This window comes from Hippocampus comes, unplaced genomic scaffold (assembly GCF_001891065.2).
Source record: "Hippocampus comes isolate QL1 unplaced genomic scaffold, H_comes_QL1_v1.1 scaffold76, whole genome shotgun sequence".
Taxonomy (NCBI): Eukaryota; Metazoa; Chordata; class Actinopteri; order Syngnathiformes; family Syngnathidae; genus Hippocampus; species Hippocampus comes.
The window spans coordinates 3,772,634-3,792,354 of NW_017805277.1; the positions used below are offsets into that span (position 1 = coordinate 3,772,634).

The following is a 19,721-nucleotide window of genomic DNA, read 5'->3' on the forward strand; positions in this document are numbered from 1 at the left end:
AAGTTGTGTCGCTTGAACAAACAGATTAGCTTGCTTGCCTGCTCGCTTGCTTCTCACCAAAACACTTTACTCTGCACACTATGCAGTAGATGGCTGTTCAGGGCTCTCGGCTAACAATTCATTAGTGAAATGAGCCAGGTGTCATGTTTTACTGGTGCTTTCAGTGCATGCTGCAGCAGATACTTTGAAGCTCGCACACTGAAAGGCACTGACGTTTCAAGACGATGGAAGGTGAAAAGATGTTGACTGGGCACACTTTTGTTTCCTGAGGGAATTTCGGATCGAGCGCAGTGAAAGAAAAGGATCTTTAGAAAAAACAAACAAACAAACAAACAAACAAACAAACAAACAAACAAACAAAGAAAAAACTCTCACAACAAACAAACAAACAAAGAAAAAACTCTCACCGCATGAAAGCACTGAGCAAGGCTGTTCTCTAATAACAAAGCAATAACAAACCTATTGAACAAGACTGCCCCCCCTGTAGAATCCCCTCAGCCGTCAGGACGGAGCCGACCGACACCAGGGTCCACCCGGCTAAACCGGAGTGGACGCCCGTGGCAAGTCGCTTCAGGTGTGGTGAAGACAAAGAAGGCAGGCGACGCCGCGCCCGTAGCCCGCGGCGCTTGGCATGCGGCTCATCAGAGGATGGCGCAGAAGAACTTCTTCTCCCGGAATGGGTTCTCGGAGGCCGGCACGGGCACAATGAGAGGGTCCTCGCGTATGTGGGCGTCGCAGTAAGCCAACAGGTCTGCGGCGGCTTTGGACACCTGTTGATACCGCACACAAAGATAAGAACGAACACTGAAAAAAAGTGAAACCACCGTGGCATTCATCTGAAGTGCAACTTGATGTTTACAATTTGAAACGCATGGTTTCGAGTTCAAATCAGTTCTGTTGTCACAGGGTGCATGAAAGGTGAAAAGAGATAGGAGCGTGTTGGGTACAACTTCTCCGATGCCTAGGCTGATATACCACAAACCTCCCGCCATGGGACACACTTGACGTCCATCTGTCATAAAGTGTGGCTGACTGATAGGTCAAGCAGTGTATAGAGATGTAAGAGTTTTCTTTTAAACAATGTGACCAACATGGATTAAGTAAAACTGATTTACAGTATATTATGGTGGCTCGGTGTGCCAGTGCTGAGCGCATCGACCTCACAGTGCAGAGGTACCGGGTTCGATTCCAGTTCTGGCTTTCCTGTTTGGAGTTTGCATGTTCTCCCCGTGCCTACGTGGGTTTTCTCCGGGTACTCGGGTTTCTTCCCACACTCCAAAAACATGCATGGCAGGCTGATTGAACACTCAAAATTGTCCCAAGGTGTGAGTGTGAGCGCGAATGGTTGTGCGTCTCTGTGTGCCCTGCGATTGACTGGCAACCGGTTCAGGGTGTCCCCCGCCTACTGCCCCAAGACAACTGGGATAGGCTCCAGCACGCCCCTCGACCCTTGTGAGGATTAAGCGGATCAGAAGATGGATGGATGGATGAATGAGTGATTCATATTATAAAGAGATGAACGGTTCATATGTCTGACTCATAGCTCTGGGTTCGAATCCCGGCTCAAGAAGCGAGGAAGGAAGGAAAAAGGACAAAATGGTAGTTCAATTCAACTTTATTTATAGAGCATCTTAAAAACAACCATAGCTGCATACAAAGTGCTGTGCATCAAGTAAAAATCTGACATATAATACCAAAGACAGTTAAAATAATAAATTCACAACATAAAAACAGTCAGCACAATAAAACACAAAAACAACGGCAATATATTTCAAAGTGGAACGATTCGATTTGATGCATGGTTTACACTAACATACTGTTCAAACCCTTTTTTTTTTTTTACACCTCTATTAATTATGGTTGACTGGCTGTTTTTATTCCCCGGATCATTACATTTTGCACCTTCTTATACTGTTTCTTCGAAATATGGATATTTTTAGGCAGACACAGATGAAAGCGCATGGCATACTGTTGTCGTTCTTTTTCATAGTCTCTGTGTGGTGAACATCGACTGAATGTGAGGCTAGTGGGTATTCTGGCCTGGCGTCGCCGTGGAGGTAAAAGTGGCAGCTCGGGGGTAGAGGCAAAATTTTCCATTTGCCATGGCCGCTTGAGTGCACCGTGGCCGGCCATGATTCCACCAATGCCGAGACATGGCGGCCACAAGACGTTGACATATTGGCAACTACCAGTCAGAGGAAAGCTCATTTACATATGGAATATTCATCAGAAATTCAACTGTCTTACACGCCAGGCGTTAAAGACGAAAATAGCTTAAAAATGGCAACATGGGCATTTTTAACCCAAATTATCTTGAACGCCAGAGGAAAGGACGTCAAAGATGATAAATAAATAAACGATGAAATAAATAAATAATAAATACGTGCGGCAAGGGACCTTTAAAGTCAATTGTGCAGAGTGTGTAACAAACGTGGTGTCCTCTAACCACAGGTTCTTTGGTGCGTTATTTGGATCAAAACACACGTCTGGCCCTGAGGCGTTGCATTGCATCCCCATGGAAAAGTGACCCAACATTAGAAAGCGGCAGCGTGCAGAGAGTGGATGCACATGCAGGTTTCCACTGCCGATCTGAGTGGCACGTTCTGGAGGGGGTCGGCAAAGAGGAGCAGCTGCATCAGCGAGATGAGGAAGGCTCCGACATCCACATGGAGGACACACACATCTAATGTCCTGTCTGATGGGCTCCATGCAACTCATGCAAACCACATAAGCGCTCTGTGCGCGCGCTTCTACACAGATTATTCCTGCGCCACTATTTGTACCATCACACAAGATGATGGTGTTTCTATATTTTTGAGGAGGAGCTACAGCACCAACTGGGAAATTGTCTTCGTTCACATCGAATGATATCCAATGAAATCGTTTATTAAAGAAAGCAATGTGACGAATTAATTTCACACTATGTAACATTAAATAGGTGACACCTGTTTCTAATATTTTGACCCTCTCATTACAGTGCAGTGCAGTTCGACACCAACAAAAACGGCAACACAATAAAAAAAATCACACTGCTAAATTAATACAACTCATACGGCGTCATTCAAAACTGAGCATTATTATAGGTGTAAAAGGCAGAATATTTGATACAAAAATATCAAGTCTCATCATCAAACAAAAATGGCACAAAAAGTGGATGGACTCTAAGGCTGAAAGATTTTGAAAAATAATATAATTGCAATTCTTTTCCCTCAATATTGTGATTGTGATTTAATATGCCCCTCTGAATCACTGTAGAGATCAATTCATTGAGCAAATTATAATCATTATGATCTTAAAAAATATTTGAATAGCACACCTGTCAGGGAGGAGTGGTCACTCATCGACCCACAGTCGTGCAAGTGCAAGTCGGTCTGGTTTCCAAAGACCCATGTCACACACATGGCTAGCGACATCATCCGCAAGGGGAGATCTTTCAGTTCACGTGCCAATGTCATGCACGGACTCCTGCGTGTCAATTTTTGCTTCTGCAATGTCAAACACTACATGCGCTGAAACTACCCTGCTTTTGATCCCAATGAAGGATGCTGCTCGGACTGGCTACGTTCCATCCAACAATGGTGAACAAGAGTGCAAATGCCATGTTACGCCAAAGACTACCTGTGCAACGTCCAGCAAAATTTCAGACGAAGGAAAACTCTATCCATGCGCTCAGTTAGACTGTGCTTTGTGGTAGACTTGTCCGGAGAATGAAAATGGGGCCCTTCGCCTGCATTTTTTTAAAGCCCTGAAGTTATTGAGACACTATACAAATAAATAAACTAGGTACACATAAATCCAACGGACTGAACGATTTTTTTTCCCACAGAATTTGCAGTCTTCTACAACACCATTTGAATCTGCTTAATTGTTCAGCCCTAAAAAATAGATTACTGTACTTGTGTACCTTCTTCCACCTAGTGGAAGAGCATTTAATTATTTTGTGTCTCACTACATGTTGCTGGCATAGACAGATGAACCAAGATGCATTATTTGTGGTGCACAGTGGTTGGCAATCACTGCTTTAAATTATGCATGCGTACTTAATGTTGTGGCTTCTCCTGGACGCATGTGAAAACTGCCACACTTTGTCCAATACCTCATCTAGGAACGAATAGTCTGTAATACAGAATAACACACTGAAAGCAGCACCATTAAATCCATTTTCCCGCAACAAGCTCCCTTCTTGTCAATTCATTTTTGCTCTTATTTATGCGGCTGAAACGCCACCTCTGCTCTCGAGCTCCTCTGACTTTTGCACTGACTCAGAGCGAGATGAGAAGTCGATATGTCATCGCAACACACCCTCGGCTCCCTACTGCAGAGAACAGGTGACATTTTCTTTGCTGGACGTGACAAGTCACAACTTTCCAAAACAATTTGCACAAACTGTGAGCGTGACTGGGATTTTTTTTTCCCCCTTCTTTGAGACACAGCAGAGAGGACGATCAATACAGCTATTAAATGTCAACTAATCAGAGTGTTTACAACCTTACTGCCCTATTCAGGATAATAGGGAAGCTTGTGCTATACGGCATTGTAATATCTTATGGACTTAAAAGCAACAATATTTCACCTTTACAATCACAACTTGGCCAGGGTGATGGTAACGTCATGTTGCTGCTAATCTTTATTATGTGTTCAGGTTGGTCCTATGATATCTAGTGGGGATTATTAGCAGGAACCAATTGCATCCGACAAGGGTCCTGCCCAACACTAATTGACATGTGCATTCGCCAACACACATTCAAACAGACAACTACTTTGTGAGCTCTGCGCAGCCATTCTGAAACGAATATAATACCAAAAGCATAGTTCACTACTGACAAAACGAAGGAAGAAGGAGACAAGCAAAACTTCCAAGGATGTTTAACCACTTGTGGATGTGGCCCCATGGGGTTTGTGTGCATTTTTGTTGAATCAATTGTTTTCATAAATTTTGTTTTTCATTTATTGTTTTGTAATGCATGTGTATTTATATATTTCATGTCCGTGTTTGTGACCAGTTCTAAAGGCTTTGTTGCAGCTGTAGCGGTTGTGAAGGCTCAGTATAAATAAAGCTGCATTGTATTATTTTTGTATTGTATTCCTGTAGCGTAGTACCATCTAGTGGATGCATAGCGCAACCGCAGCCACTATTGTAGCGTACTGGTTTATTCTATGCACCTTATAATGCAGTGCGCCCTATATATGAAAATACAATACATTTACTGAAGATCCGCCTTATAATCCGAAGCACTATATAGTGCAGAAAATATGGTAAATGAAGTCACAACATTATGAGAGGAAATCTGTAACAATACATGAAGAAGCAATATTACATGAAAAATAAGGAGTATAAAGTTGTAATATGACTAAATTCACAGTTCTTCAAGAATAAAGTTTCAAAGCATAATTCAAAGAAACAAGTGCATACATGAGAATGCAGGATTAATGTCGCATGAAAAGTCATGTTTTTATGAGAACAAAGTTATATGACAAGAAAAACATGTTTAGAATTTGCAAATAAATGTTACCTTCAATGGCGAGAATTTTTTTTAATCTGTGATTATATGAGAATATAGGCTGAGCATTCCAAAAAAACATAATTTGACGAGAATAAAGTTGTGCAATTTTAAAGTTAATATTGGGGAACATATGATACGCACACTGTATGTTTTTGTTTCTCTCTCACTTTTAACAGACGTGTGCAAACACAACAAACGAGTGGTGAGAACATCTTCCTCACAGTTTGGAGGATCTGAGTTTAAATCCCGTTTTAAGACTGTATAAATTCTTCCTGTGCTTGTGTTGGTTTTCTCCACTCCGGCTTCCTGCCATAATCCAAAAAACATGGATGTTAGATTTACTGAATCCTCTAAATAGCTCAGAGATGAGAATGTGAGTGAGAACGTTTTTTTTCTTCCTATGTGCCCTGCGACTGGCAGTAAAAAATGTGCCTTGGCTCAGTAACGGTTAGGAAACACTGCCCAAGATGACCTAATTTAGTTATCGTGGTAGTATCCTGCCTCTATAAAGAGGGAATATTATAGACTTTCATTACGCTGTAAATAAAGTGCAGAATTACTTTGATAGTCAAAGTGAATTATAGCGCAAATTTAGGAAGGTTTTTTTTTTTTTTTTTGCTGAGAAAGAGAAGAGTGTGTGTGTGTGTGTGTGTGTGTGTGTGTGTGTGTGTGTGTGTGTGTGTGTGTGTGTGTGTGTGTGTGTGTGTGTGCGTGCGTGTTTAAGGTCCAGACTGGCTGGTAATTACACTGCGGCCCCGCGATGCAGGAAGTGTCCTTCTAATTAACACAGTTCACGTTCCTTTGGCTGATTGAGCGATTAATGAGAAGGTCCCTCAATGAGGCGCCCGCTCTTGTCACTGATACGCACGCCAGTTCGTCACGTTCCTTAATTAAATCGAAAGAAACCAGCAGACATCGCCAACAATGCTTCCTGCTCTGCCTAGGCTCTTTATTCATGCATGCCCTCCACTTCACAAGCTATTAGATGACAAAAATACAAAGTGGAGATGCGATGCAACCGAAAATAGCCCATCGTCAGAAATTGTGTAATTTATTTTCCTCCCATTAGAAACCTCAGGGAATGAGAACACTTGTTAAATGACCCGTACTTGTATTCTACTGTATAAAAATGCATTATTTGTGTTTGTCTCTGTGGTTCTCAAATGTTTAACAGCAAGTACCGCGTAAAAAAAAACAAACCTTAGCTTTCCAAGTATGCCATCATGACCAACGTTAAAATATAGTCGCATAAGTGTTCATTAAAAAAAGTTTTATTTGTAAAAAAAAATAATTAATATACAATATTTTTGTGATGGTACAATATTATTCAAATGTATGCGTAACACATTTTAATTGAATCGGTATTAAGGCACGGTTTTTCTTTCCATTTTTGCATCAGGTCTCGCTCACTCGCAAACAAGTGCAAATAAGTGCTGCTGAAAATGGATGGATTATTTATTCTCTTCCATTTATCCAAAGCTGGGTCGTATGGGGAGCAGCTTAAGCAGAGAAGCTCCTGAGCCACTTACATTTAATTTAAAAGCAATTAAATATACATTAGAGCAGAGGTGTCAAACTCATTTTTGGCGCGGGTCACATTTTAGATACCATTTCACTTGGAGGGCCATTATGACTGAAACCATATTAAGAAGTCAAGAATAACTGTTGATTCAATTATTGTTTAAGTTAACTGTCATGAGGGGTTTGATAACAAGAAAATGCTTAGAACATACAGTATCTCTTATTTCTTACATATGAGAATTAAAAATTTCGGTAGAAATTTTAGAAAGGATCATGGAAGTTGCCTTGTTTGAGCTGCTTTTGCGGCCCCCGGGCCTTGACTTTGACACCTGTGCTTTCGAGGAATCAAACATGGTCTCATTTTTGATGAACACTTAGGCCAATTATGCTACTGTATTTCAATTTGGTTCATTATTGTGGTAGGTGAACCAAGCATTTTTGTAGTTGATACTTTGTGTGAAAAGTTTGAGAGTCACTGGTGTAGCACATTATTTAAAAAGTTTAAAACCAGAGTTCTCAGAGATGAAATTCAAATGTAGTGAAAGTTATATCAAGCTAAAGTGTACTTAGGCAGTGCCTCTTTCACACACCAGAGAAGGAAACGTACAACACTAAGAATCACTCGTCTTATATCACAGAGAATGTTTTTGTTCAAACGGGGGGCTTAAATGTGTCAGGCGAGCCTTGCACGATGCCCAGCCACTGCCACAGGTTGTGGACAACAACAGTGTATCCCGCCAGACATCCACTTAGAAAACCAAGTCGAAGTGAGTTGTTGAGTTAGTTAAAGTTGCATTAAATCAGCAGTAACTTGGGTCAATTACGACTACATGTCATCAACTTGTCTCACTATTGTGATTGAGTACAAAGTCTGGTAAAAGTAGAAATACGGATTGTACTCCACCACATCAGTGAGAAAAAGGAAGGACCGTGATCTATACTAAATACACAAGTACAAATGGTCAGTGGTCAGAACAATAAATGATCAGGTAATATACAGATACCATAACAATCTATTGAGGTACAGTCACAAAGTATTGTAATCCATTACTTCCCACTACTGCTCACAGGTCACATGACAATGAATGGAAATTAGAATTGCATCTTTTAACGTCGAGTGTTGAGTAAAACTCCAAACTGAATAAATACAGCAACATGTTTTTTTCCAAGTTTTATGATACGCTGGATAAGAGAGGCAAACAGGATATTTTTATGCAGGGAGGATTTTCTTGCTGGCAAGCAGCTTTAGTAGCGCTGAGCATGGATCAAGAACGACGAGCAGCGATGGAGCTAGGTGGCGGTCTTCCAGCCTTGTCTGCCATGCTGATGTGAGCAAACTCTCTTCCACTGTGGGGAAATCTTTCTCAGAGCACGTGGCGGGCATAATGAACGACTTCATGACGCAAACTTTAAAGTCTCTCCATCACACTCCACAAAATTAAAAACAATACCACAGGATTTTTTTTTCTTTATGGCCATGGTTATCATAAGCATTTGAAAAGGATTTGTCTCTGGGATGATTGAAACCACCAAGGGCTCAAACATCAATCGTTAACATGGTCTTAAAGGAGACATATTCTGTATTTTTTTTTTTTTACAATTCAAAACTGTTCTCAGGTGTCTTACATATATCTGAAACGCATTTTCATTTAGATTGCCCAGACTACCCATTACAAATCCCGCCCCACATACATAATGCCGAGGGCCTATTTCGTTACCATGACGAGTACGCACAGTGCATGCTGAGCCCCGAGTCTAAAATAGAGACTGAACTGTGCCGCGCACAATAGTTCCCGACAAAAACAGCATTTGAATTTTCACTCATGGATGCAGGACTTGTATGTCGGTGCGTTCAAGTGGACACATCACCAAACTCAAATAACCCCTTCAACCCATTTCTACGTCAACAAGTTGAGTGGCCAATCCAGTATGTGTAATTTAAGATAACGCTGGCCGTTTACGCTAAAGTGCACATTCAACAAAACTCCACACAGCTCTTCTCACCCTTAGGCCGTAGTTTGGGGGTTGGTGATTATTTAAAAAATACCCCGCAGTGGGGCAGAATGTAGAACGGCTCAATTACAGACCGCTTTTGGAAATAGGTACCAAACAAAATATATATTTTTTAATTTTTTTAACTTCAAAATAATTGAAAATGTGCTCCCACCAAAAGAAATACTGTAATTGTCACACAATTTTTGAAAGGCTATGGTAGCCTAGGCTACATTCAGCAAAGTTTCGCAATCCAAAATCACGACCACTATTCAAGCCGATAAACAGTTTAGCTACATTCATGAAGCACACAAATACATATTTCATGTGGTCCAGTGTCAAACATGACATGAGAAAAGAAGACAAACACACTTAAAGTGACATACCTTTATCCTATCCATGCAGGCCTCCATCTTGAGCTGCTCCACGGCTTTCCTGGCTTGGGAGATGCTTGCTGTGCTGTTGTTGGCGATGCTATCTTTCATTGTGTCACCCCTTCAAAACAGAGGATTGGGTAAGTGTAACAATTAGCACTTTACAAAAAAAATTATGTTTGAGCCATGGGCAGACAGTCCATTTGTACCGAGGCATTGGAGGACCTAGCCTGCGAATTGTGTTTCTATATTTTGGAAAACCACGTGCGGTCAAGTTGCGCCCAATATGACATCAGGCAGCCAGCAAAGTGGATGCAGTCTGTGAATTTGGACACAGCCACAATCACCTGAATCAATTAAAAAAAAACGACCCCCATTGTTCTCATCCCATCACAAATCTAACAGCAGCAGTGATAGGTGTGTGATTGAAAGTAGTGAGAGGGACTAGATAAAATGGCGGCGCCCATGTCTGCTTTGGCTCACAATAGTTGCATCAAACTTGGATTAAACACGGCATCTAAACCAGCGAACTCTTTTACATCACCTCAGCGGAACAATGCTGAACCTATCTACGACCACCAGTTCATATTGTCACTGCATGGATACAGCAGTGGGCCACTTAACACCGAAGCGCTAAATACTGTTGTGGCCCAGCAGGCTACAAAGCAGCAGACTTTCCTATTATCAGCACAGGCTGCTCCAACAGCGTCAGAACCATTGATGTAACTTCTATGCCTTGCTACGCAGTCAAATGTTCATGGCTTTACACTGGACAGCATATGTTCTGTATTCGCACATGCTTTCCTCCAAGGAGGAAGCATAATCACAATTAGCTTCACTTTGCCACATCCAATACGGCTGCGGCGTCGACATACTCAAGGAGACGTCTTTGTATATTTAATATGAATGTTGTCTATGACAATACTTGGTGTGGTTGTCACCACTCAAGATGGGATTGGCAGTGCTATGGATGGAGCCAAGTAAGTGCCGTCTTTGGACGTGCTAACCGGTCGACTACCGTGCCACCTCATGGTAAAGTTAATGCCTTGAAAATTAGTTTGCATCAATTTCCTGACTGATACCTTTGAACAATGACATTGAAATGTTTGCGCACCTTCGCTGGTGCCGTGGGAAAAAAATGGCAGGAAAAGCATACTAGAACAGCTTTCATTTCATTTGGAGATAATGAGAGGCACTCCAAAGAAGTGACGGGTGTGATGACCCCATTCAACATGAATTTGAATGTGATTTGTCGGGTGCCATTAAAAGTGGGAAAAAGTTTTGAAATTATTTACCTTCGCCTCAATTTATTTTATTTATTTATTTTTACATCACAATACTTTGCATTTTAACAGTGGTTTGTAGAAATTTTCTGGCCACTCCATGTGTAGTTCTGTTTGAGAAAGTATGAAATTATTGCATCGTCTTGCTCCTTTTACAGACCCCCCCCCCCCTCGCCCCCGCGTCCCACCACCACCACCACCACACTCCTTACCACCCCACCCCAAATTATGACGTCGTGGGCAACACCATCCACAGGAAATGACACCTGATCACAAATACCTTTTATAATCATGGGCGCGGTGCTGTTTAATACATTCATATGTTAATTTTTGGTCATGATGATCGCACCCGCAGACTCAAAATGGTGCTTTGATTTATTTTTTTTTTTATTTTTCACCCCTAAATCAATCCCAAAGCTCTCTGTTCTGGGCCTTTCCCCACTGAGGCTTCCCTTCTTCCTCCCCCTTCCCTATTAATGATAACCGTGTCGTTTATTTCAAAACAGAACACCGCAAACATGAGCGGCATTTCGATAGACTCGAGGGGCAAGGCCTGTCTGGAGAGAAAACAGCAAGAGAAAAATGGACATGCTGCCCCAATATCAGTGATGTAGAGGCTTACCTGATCGTGTTTTTTTCCAAATTGGAGAATTCCGGGTTGACTCCACCCAAAACACACGCACACACCACTCACACAGGCACACACGCACACGCAGTCACACTCACTCACACACAAAGAGGATCTGTCAAATGTCAAAAGCTAGAAGCAACCTGTCCAGCCTCGTCGCGGTGGATCCCGCCGAAGGAACGCGGCTACGTGGCCTCGGCAGATCCGCTGCGTGACGTGAGTCGTGCGAGGAAGGAGGAAGGAGGAAGGAAAAAAAATGAGGAGTACCGCGGCTGGGGCTCGGAGAGATGCTAGCGAAAGGGGGGACACCGCCGTGTGACGACGACGAGACTCACGGTGCCGTGTGAGGCAGGAGCTAAGGGGTGCGCGTTCTCCCACAGTGGACGCTGACCCTGAACGCACCAACGATGGATCCTCGTCGCAGCACTAGACATGAAAAGCAGCTGCAGGCTTCCCCAATTTGTTCTCCTTTACTTGAGATTTGATATTAGGTCTCCGCCCTCCTCCTCATGGGAACAACGGGAAATGTACACACATTTTAAATGTCAACCTCAAACATGCAGCCAATACAATTGTCTTCAGGGGGTGGAAGCAACGAAGTACAATATGACTTCGCTACTGTAATTAACCATTACTGTACTGTATATGGGGCATTCTACCGAATCGGTGCCATTTGCGTCCCCAGGAACTTAGATGTAAAATACATTTCTTGAAGCAGTGTCTTGCATATTAATCTGATTGCACCATAACTTCCTAAAATTTGACATTAAAATGACTATAATGAGAGATGATTCAAACTTAAAGGGACATAATATTGGCAGGTTTGTATGTAAAAATGATTTGAGCACAAAAATTCACCACCAATTGAAGCGGTTTTCTGAATATATTTAGCGCATCTTAATGAGTCCTATTATTTATGTGTGCGGATTTCCCCCCCCCCTCAAGATATAATTTTCCTGTTCAAATAATGCACAATTTTTAAGTGGGAAAAATGAGACTTCCTTTTAGGTAGCGTTCCTGGGTTTTCACTCAGTCCTATTACTGTAACATGGATTTTGAATATTCCACAAGTTATCTTATATATTGTATAAATTATATTTGCTCCAGGTACAGCACTTTGTATACAGCGATGGCTGTTTTAAAGTGCTCTATAAATACAGTTGAGTTGAGGAAATGGTCAAAAGATCAAACCTACACCCTCTTCATGATAGGCAGAGTTATGTACCACTACACTACTAAAGCATTGGCTGTACTCGACTGCTCAAAAAAAATGTTGATCCTGCTTCACCAGCAACTTTGACTGCCTTTTAAATGTCAGACCCTGAAGCAATTGAGCCTGACACCCTAAGATGCAGCAAGAAAGTAAGACATAGGACAAGGTGGTGTAATAATTCTTAAAAAAATAAATAAATAAATATATAAAACCTCCGGGGAAAAGTAGACGTGTGTGGAATCTCTCATAAACATACAAAATAAAACATGACCTTTCAAACACAGTTGAAACTGCACAATCAGGCCAGTGAGGTCAATGACATCCAACACCATCCAGGCAACTTCATTTATGCATAGCTCAAGTTTATCGAGAGAAAAATACTTTGTCTGTTTCAGCGCACACACAAAAAAAAAGTTTAGATCATCCATCCAGCTTTCCTGTCACACATTCTCGTAAAACTTTTCATCATGAAAATAAATGTACATTCAAGGAGAAAGTAAACAAAGGGTGGTCCTATGCAGTGGTGGCACAAATAAGGAGGAAACACATTAAGAGTAACATTACAAGGAGAAAAGACTTCATAAACAAATATTCCCTTTCTTGTATAGAAGAGTGAAAAGCAAGACATCGTCGCAGCAGGCTCAAAAGTCAAAAGTTACAATAATAAAAATGAGGACCTATTGCATGTAATCTGATATTGCTCTCTGCAGATGAAACAGATGATTGGCTTGACATGAAGTCAAACAATGGTTGGGCAAGCAGAAAGTGCCGTGACTGCTATTTCGACCACGATGACGGACAAAGTAAAAGTGCAGCAAAAAGTAGTGAGGGAATGTCAAATAATATAGCTGCATGAAAGGAGGGAGACATTTGGTCACCTGTTCGAGAGCAGATAGGAGGATCGGGAGGGAGATGACAATTCACTCCTATGTGAAGGTTTAAAAAAAAAAAAGGCTCAGATTCAGGAGGGAAAGATGTCTATGCTGTTAAAGGCGTCGTTAGAGGTTGCATGTAGTACGCTGGCCTGCAGACAATTTCCAATAAATAAAAGCGATATCAACATTCCACAACGAATAAAAAGGTCAATTTCAAGGAGCGTGTCACCTCCGCACAGTCAAGCGTCATTGTGGCATGCAGTAGTAACACGGTGGCCCGTCCTTTCTTGTTCATTGAGACACGTCGCAAGCCTGGAGGACAATAATTGGCTTTTTAGCCAAGCTAGCAGCTTTAACAGGGAAAAATGAACAGCAGACAAGGAAAATAACAGATGATGCGAAAAATAAAGTGTCTATTGCAGCCAAGACGACCCCCCCCCCCTTGGAAATGTGTGTGTGTGGGGGGGGGGGCTCAACTTAAAAGTCCAGCAGGGTGTGGCGGCTGTCATTATTTTCTCTCCATGGGGGGAGGAGGAGTGAGAAGCAGCTTCTCTTGCTGAGGTGGAAGTGAGGATTCACCTGCAAGGCAGTAACCATCTCTCAACTGTGCGCGGGCACACACTCACACGCACACTCAGCCTGCGGCGTAGCTGCTTAAGAAAGAGTAGAACATGGGCAGCTTCATGCGCTGCTGGTCCCGCCGACACCAGGCCATGACAGTGCCCTCGCTATTGGCTGTGTACAGGTGGTGGCCGTCACAAGAATATGTTAGGCTGAGGCACACAGAAACAAGTTGCTTGTCACAGCAAATCTTTGGGGAGATTTCTATGAAGCGCAAGGCTGCGTAACACGCTACCTGATGATGGGCTTGCAGGACTTGGGAAAGGTGATCTCTCTCACTGGTTTCAAGTCCCACGTGCTCCAAAGTCTAAACACATACGATGAAAGTGAGTAAAGACATGACCCCACACACACAAACAAATTACGTTCGAAGGTGTTTGCGTTTTCAAACGTTGTAAGTTGTTGTTTTGCCATATTTCTATTGTCACTACAGTGTTTTTCTGCTATATCGTGATCCTATCCTTCGCCACAGCCACACAACTACAAAATGAAAGCACTTGCAACGACCAAGGAAAAGAAGCTAAAACGGAACTATTCCACACGGTAACGGACCAGCCTGACTAAAGACAGCACCTAATGTCACTAGGCCACGCCCCTTCAAGGCACACATCACCGCAAATGTACTACAGTTTGTGTGGTATTGCAGCTTAATTAGTGCTATTTGTAATAATAATAAGAGATAATTAATATTCATTATTATTATTATTTTGCGACTACTCTTAATTACAGCTACATTTATTTGTTACAACTGCAGTTGTTACGGAACTGCTAAAGGAATAAAGTTGATTTAATTATACTATAAAAGTATTGTCTTTTATTAGGTTTTACAATAAAATTGGATTTTTTTTGCAAGACAGGTTGAAGCCAAATTCGAAAGGTAGTTTCATATTAGATTTGGGCAGGATGTGTCTCAGTCTGAACAGCTCCGAACACACCAGTCAGGTTTTGACTGTCTGCGACCTCACCATACGCATGGAAGATGACATGGCAAGAATGTGTCAAACTAGACCTTGGTGCCGCCCGGCAGAGGTTGCAGCAAAACATTGTACGAAACTGAAGGCACACAACTCAAAATTGGGACTTCCCAAAGTGTTGCAATCAATATTCAAACTAACAAGACAGTGTTTGCAGGGTCGAATGTTCTCATATTCGTAAGTGGGATAGTGTCTGTACAATATGAAACACATTAAAAAAAAAAACAAAATCTAAAGAAACCTCACCTGACAACGCCATTTTCTAGCCCGCCAGCAATGACGTTGACCGATACACCCTCCGGCTGATTGGAGAACGCTACGGAGCAAATGATCTCTCTGCAGTGCACGTGACCGACAAGGTCTCCGTTAACGGTCCACAGGCGAAGGTCACTGCCTCCGCCCACTGAACACACACAAGCAGCAGAGAGAACATTACTTTTACAGCAACAAAAAAAAAAATCAAACTGTGACAGTGACTTCAAGTTGCGTCGCTGTCGTAGAAACAGAACTCCATAGCAACGTGATGATCCTGTGTATCTCAAACAAGTCTAGTGGTTCTAAAAGGACCCAGCTTCAATTGTCCAACCTGTGGAAGCTCGCTATTTGATGCCTCACCGGAGTCACAAACTGTAGCAATGTCGCCTGTGGTCTCACTGGCAGAAACAGCCGTCACTGGGCTTTTATGGCCAGTGAGGCTTTGCACGTAACAGAGCCTGGAACACAACACAATGAAACATGATCTGATTTATCACACACATACAACAAAAGAGGCATGCCTAGGCCTTGATCAGCACCATGCTGACCTGTTGAGATCCCAGAGGATGCAGGTGCCGTCTGTACTGACGCTGATGATGATGCTGTAAGGTTTGCAAACAAAAAGGCTGGTGACTTCCCCCGTGTGTCCATAAAGGTGAACCTGAGACTCCACCTCCATCTCCGACTGCTCAGCGACAGAGACACATTAGAGACAATCAATGCTCACATTGGGCATATTACGCATAAAATGCTTTTTAACTACCCATTTTAGAGGAAAAAAAAACACCCACCTAAATTAATACAACAAATCTTAAAAGTCTCTTGGTAATGTCAATGGTCTATTGCACAGGTGTCAAAGTCAAGACCCGGGGGCCAGATCTGGCCGGCCACATCATTTTATGTGGCCCGCGAAAGCAAATCAAGCATGTCAAGTTCCATGATGCTTGCTAAAGTCTGAACCAAAATTTCAAATTGTCACATGTAATCCACAATAACAGTCATTATTCTTGACTTCTGATTTTAAACTAGTTAACCATCAATTTGTTATGCGCTGTGTATGTAATATGTGGAGGTGATTAAACATTTATATGGTTTCCCAAAATTTATAACGGCCCTCCAAGGCAAACCGTAACTACAATGTGGCCCGCGATAAAAATGAGTTTGACACTCCTGCTCTATTGGCTGGATTAAAAAAACGGAGATGGCCGCATAAATCCCCCGGGCCATAATTTGCCCACCGATGGCATGGAGTGTCTTAAAACGACAAATCAGAAAGAGGGGGAAACAAGAATCCACGTTTGAACCCTTTAATCCCACTTGTAGGCTCTGGAAATGTGTTTTAAGGGCAACTGTGATGTGACTAATGAGACTGAGCGTATGAGCGCCGCATGGCGCTAAAAAGAAGAGAAAGATGAAGAGGAGGGGCACCTGTGATGTTGTAATGTGGAGGCGGAGGGCTTAGAGGGAGACGTCGCCATGGATACCTACCGTGGCGCTTGTGAAGCGGTTGCTGTAGGCGGTGATGACTCCACACTTGCTTCCCGTAAATAGCTGGCAGCCATCGGGCACCCAAGCGCAGCTGGTCACCTGGAGGTGTACGGGCCGTGAGATGGAGGAAATGAGGCACCTGACTGGACAGTGGCCAAGGTGCAATTGTTCGCTAATGATCACCTGATGCAGCGGGGAGCACTGAATGAAATTGATGGGTGGTTCGCTCTGTTTGCTCTTCAGCCGCAGTATGTTATCGGCGTAGCCCCAACTCAAAATGGCCGACCACTGGATGTCTGTGCTGTGCATGCTGCGAACTCCTGCGCAGTACACAAGGTGTTGAATCAGCCGGATGTAGGGATAAGCCCTACTGTGTGCCAGGCGTGCGTCTGCCTACCCTGCTCCTTGCTGTAAATCATCAGGAGGCAGAATTTGCGCGACAAGCCGCAGATAGCGCGCGTAGGCAGAGCCAGCAGCGATCCAAACCTCTCACCATGAGGCTGGCTAAAGCATACTACCGGATCAGGAGCGCTGGGAGACCCCACGTACTCGCCCCACTTCAGACCTTTGATCCATGGCAGTGGGCTCTGTGGGACAAAAAGAGTGTGTTGCCAGGAAAAACTTCCATCCATCCATCTAATATTCAAATGTATTTTATTGCAATTATCATAACACTGGTAAAATTGAATTTTTAATCAGAGATGACTCTATGTGTCCCGAAACATATTTTTTTTACGCTGACTTAAAACATTTCCAGCACGTCAGGTCTTTGAAGTATATTACTTTTTTGTTTTTAAATTCAAGCTACAAAAGATTTTACCATGGGTTGTAATTTCGAGCAATGATGCTCTAAAAATAATTCCACCATATCACGAAACATATCATATCACTATATTGCATATTATGTTCTGATTGTTATTATTATTATTACTCAGAAAACCTGGTGTACTAGAGAGAAAAAATGAGGATAAAGGCGGAATCGGTGCTAAAATGTCATCGAGCAAAGTTTACTTGCATCTCAGATTAAAACATTTTGTAACAAAATTGTTGCTAAGTGTAATTTACCATCTTTTGAATAAATATAAAATGTGTAATTCTTTCAATCAATTAAGCAGTTATTTTATGAACAAATAAGGAATGACATTTTAATTAACTAATTTTTGGGAAAGAATGTTTAAGTTATAGATATCACAGAACTTGAAAATGTAAATGCTTGGTGTCCCGGAATAAGCAACGAAGAAGGATGTATATGGCCTGCATTCCTTTCTTGACTCAGCCCTAGTTTATGCTATTCCAAGTATGCTTTAAAATCTTCACACAAAAAAATAAATAAATAAATATCATGTGGTGATGCGGGAGAAAAAGTGATTACCGGGAGCGATTCACACTAGCTCGGGAATATATGCACACCCCTCACAGAAAGTTCCAAGCAGACATCCAGAACTTTTGACTGTGAGGCAGACATTCGGCTGCCTTGATAAAACTTCCATGAATCAATCCATGGCAGGCTTCTTACCGGACAGGTGATCTCCTTGGCTTGCTCTCTGGTTTCTCTAAAGGCGAGCTGAACCAGGAGTCCCATGGCGGCCGGCAGCTCGCCCTCCATCATGAGTTTGGGGCCGGCCCTGCTGATGTGGGAGGCGTTGAAAAGCTGCCTGGGAGTCTGTCCGTACGTCTTGATCATGGTTTCTAACGCTCTTCTCTGAACTGGGTCTTCTACCGCTGAAACATCCATTCCAAAGTAGGTCTATGGAAGTTAATAGGAAACGGGTGTAAGCATCAGTCCTGATATTTTCGATTCAATGTAATGAGGCATCCTCACAGCTGGGTGGAAGACGTTGATAGCTTGGACTGCAGCTTTTCCTTTCTGCTTGAGTCCAAACACCAGATCAATCCACTGACAAAGCGTCTGGGAAACCTGATCCGACTCCAGCGCCTGACGGTGAATCAGGATGAAGAGACGCGGGTCGTTCCGGGCCCAGGGAGGCAAATTCACATGGTTTACCCGCTCGCTGTTTTGACGAACCCCAAAGTCAAAACCTGTTAAGGAAAACAACATGCTTTGAGAAAGATGTTGAGGAAAGAAGATTTACAGCTTATAAAAAAATAACGTGAACATTATGACCCTCTCTGTTGACCAGAAATTCTGGGAGATAGAAGAATTCCGGGATAAGCTCCTTCACATCCGTCATGGACTCGTAGGAAGAGAGACGCCACGTGGTGTTCATGGAGTGAAACGTCCGGTCTGGGATATCAAAGCTCTGATCTGATTCAAAACAAAGACAATCTAATTACAAACTCAATTTGGTGATTGGAACGGCGCTCTTTCATGACCTTGCTGAATACATTTGCAGTCACATAAAGACATCTCTTAGGATCACAAGAGAGATCGGATGAATGAAAAAGGGAATTACATGAGAATGTAAAAGATGAAATGAAGGACAAATATAACGGACAAAATCACCTTTCATGGCTGCAATAGCGCCCACTTCAATGAGTGCGTTACCAAGACCACTGGGTGAGATTCCAAAAATTAAGTTGCTATTTAAGCACCATGAAGACTTACAAGGCTAGTTTCAACTCCACATGCTGTAAAAGACGGAAATCCTTGGCGACAAGGCTAAAAGCAGCGACTCACCCTGGTAGGCGAGAAACATCTTGGTAAAAGGCGGCATTCGGACCAGGAAGTGCAGAACGGTGCCGCTGTTGGAATAGTGAGAGCCGTAGTGGTAAGGCTGAACGGGAGGCATGGGGTCATCCTCCCGAATGCCTTTCCTGTACTCCTCTTCCAAATACTACATGAGGAGAACAAAAAGAAACAAAAAAAAAAAAAAACAGTTTTTTCCCCCCAAACAAAACTTTAAAGAGCATGAAAAAACAAAATGATGTGATGAGCACGGGACAGGTCTTAACTCTGAAATTGTCCACATAGCGATCTTCTTTCTCCTTTGACTGGACGGCGATTGGCTTGCTCAAATTCCTGAATGGTGGCA

At 42.6% G+C, this 19,721-nt stretch overlaps 2 protein-coding genes across 8 annotated transcripts in view; both read right to left on the reverse strand.

Moving 5' to 3' along the window:
- Positions 1-384: 384 nt before the first annotated feature.
- Positions 385-11,844, reverse strand: gng4 (G protein subunit gamma 4). The gene is made up of 3 exons (XM_019870691.1): positions 11,297-11,844; positions 9,404-9,512; positions 385-770 (listed from the first exon to the last, which is right to left on the reverse strand). The coding sequence occupies exons 2-3, from the start codon at positions 9,500-9,502 to the stop codon at positions 642-644; spliced, it is 228 nt and encodes a 75-aa protein (XP_019726250.1). The 5' UTR covers positions 9,503-9,512; positions 11,297-11,844; the 3' UTR covers positions 385-641.
- A 1,004-nt stretch (positions 11,845-12,848) lies between these two features.
- The window catches only part of lyst (lysosomal trafficking regulator), a 45,409-nt gene continuing 38,536 nt past the window's right edge, over positions 12,849-19,721 (reverse strand). For all 7 annotated transcript variants that reach the window (XM_019870556.1, XM_019870560.1, XM_019870557.1 and 4 more), the window contains 13 exons: positions 19,642-19,708; positions 19,367-19,523; positions 18,854-18,994; positions 18,551-18,768; positions 18,245-18,475; positions 17,126-17,315; positions 16,912-17,048; positions 16,729-16,827; positions 15,789-15,925; positions 15,601-15,698; positions 15,232-15,388; positions 14,247-14,318; positions 12,849-14,163 (listed from right to left, as the gene is read on the reverse strand). In XM_019870556.1, the coding sequence (XP_019726115.1) occupies positions 14,025-14,163; positions 14,247-14,318; positions 15,232-15,388; positions 15,601-15,698; positions 15,789-15,925; positions 16,729-16,827; positions 16,912-17,048; positions 17,126-17,315; positions 18,245-18,475; positions 18,551-18,768; positions 18,854-18,994; positions 19,367-19,523; positions 19,642-19,708 (1,843 nt within the window). In that variant the 3' untranslated portion in view covers positions 12,849-14,024. The remainder of the gene's footprint in view (positions 14,164-14,246; positions 14,319-15,231; positions 15,389-15,600; positions 15,699-15,788; positions 15,926-16,728; positions 16,828-16,911; positions 17,049-17,125; positions 17,316-18,244; positions 18,476-18,550; positions 18,769-18,853; positions 18,995-19,366; positions 19,524-19,641; positions 19,709-19,721) is intronic.

Excerpts from the sequence above, each read along its gene's own strand:
- gng4 (XM_019870691.1), bottom strand. The coding sequence starts at position 9,502 with ATGAAAGATAGCATCGCCAACAACAGCACAGCAAGCATCTCCCAAGCC. Across the intron at positions 771-9,403 it reads CCTGCATGGATAGGATAAAG|GTGTCCAAAGCCGCCGCAGA; the intron begins GTATGTCACTTT and ends CGGTATCAACAG.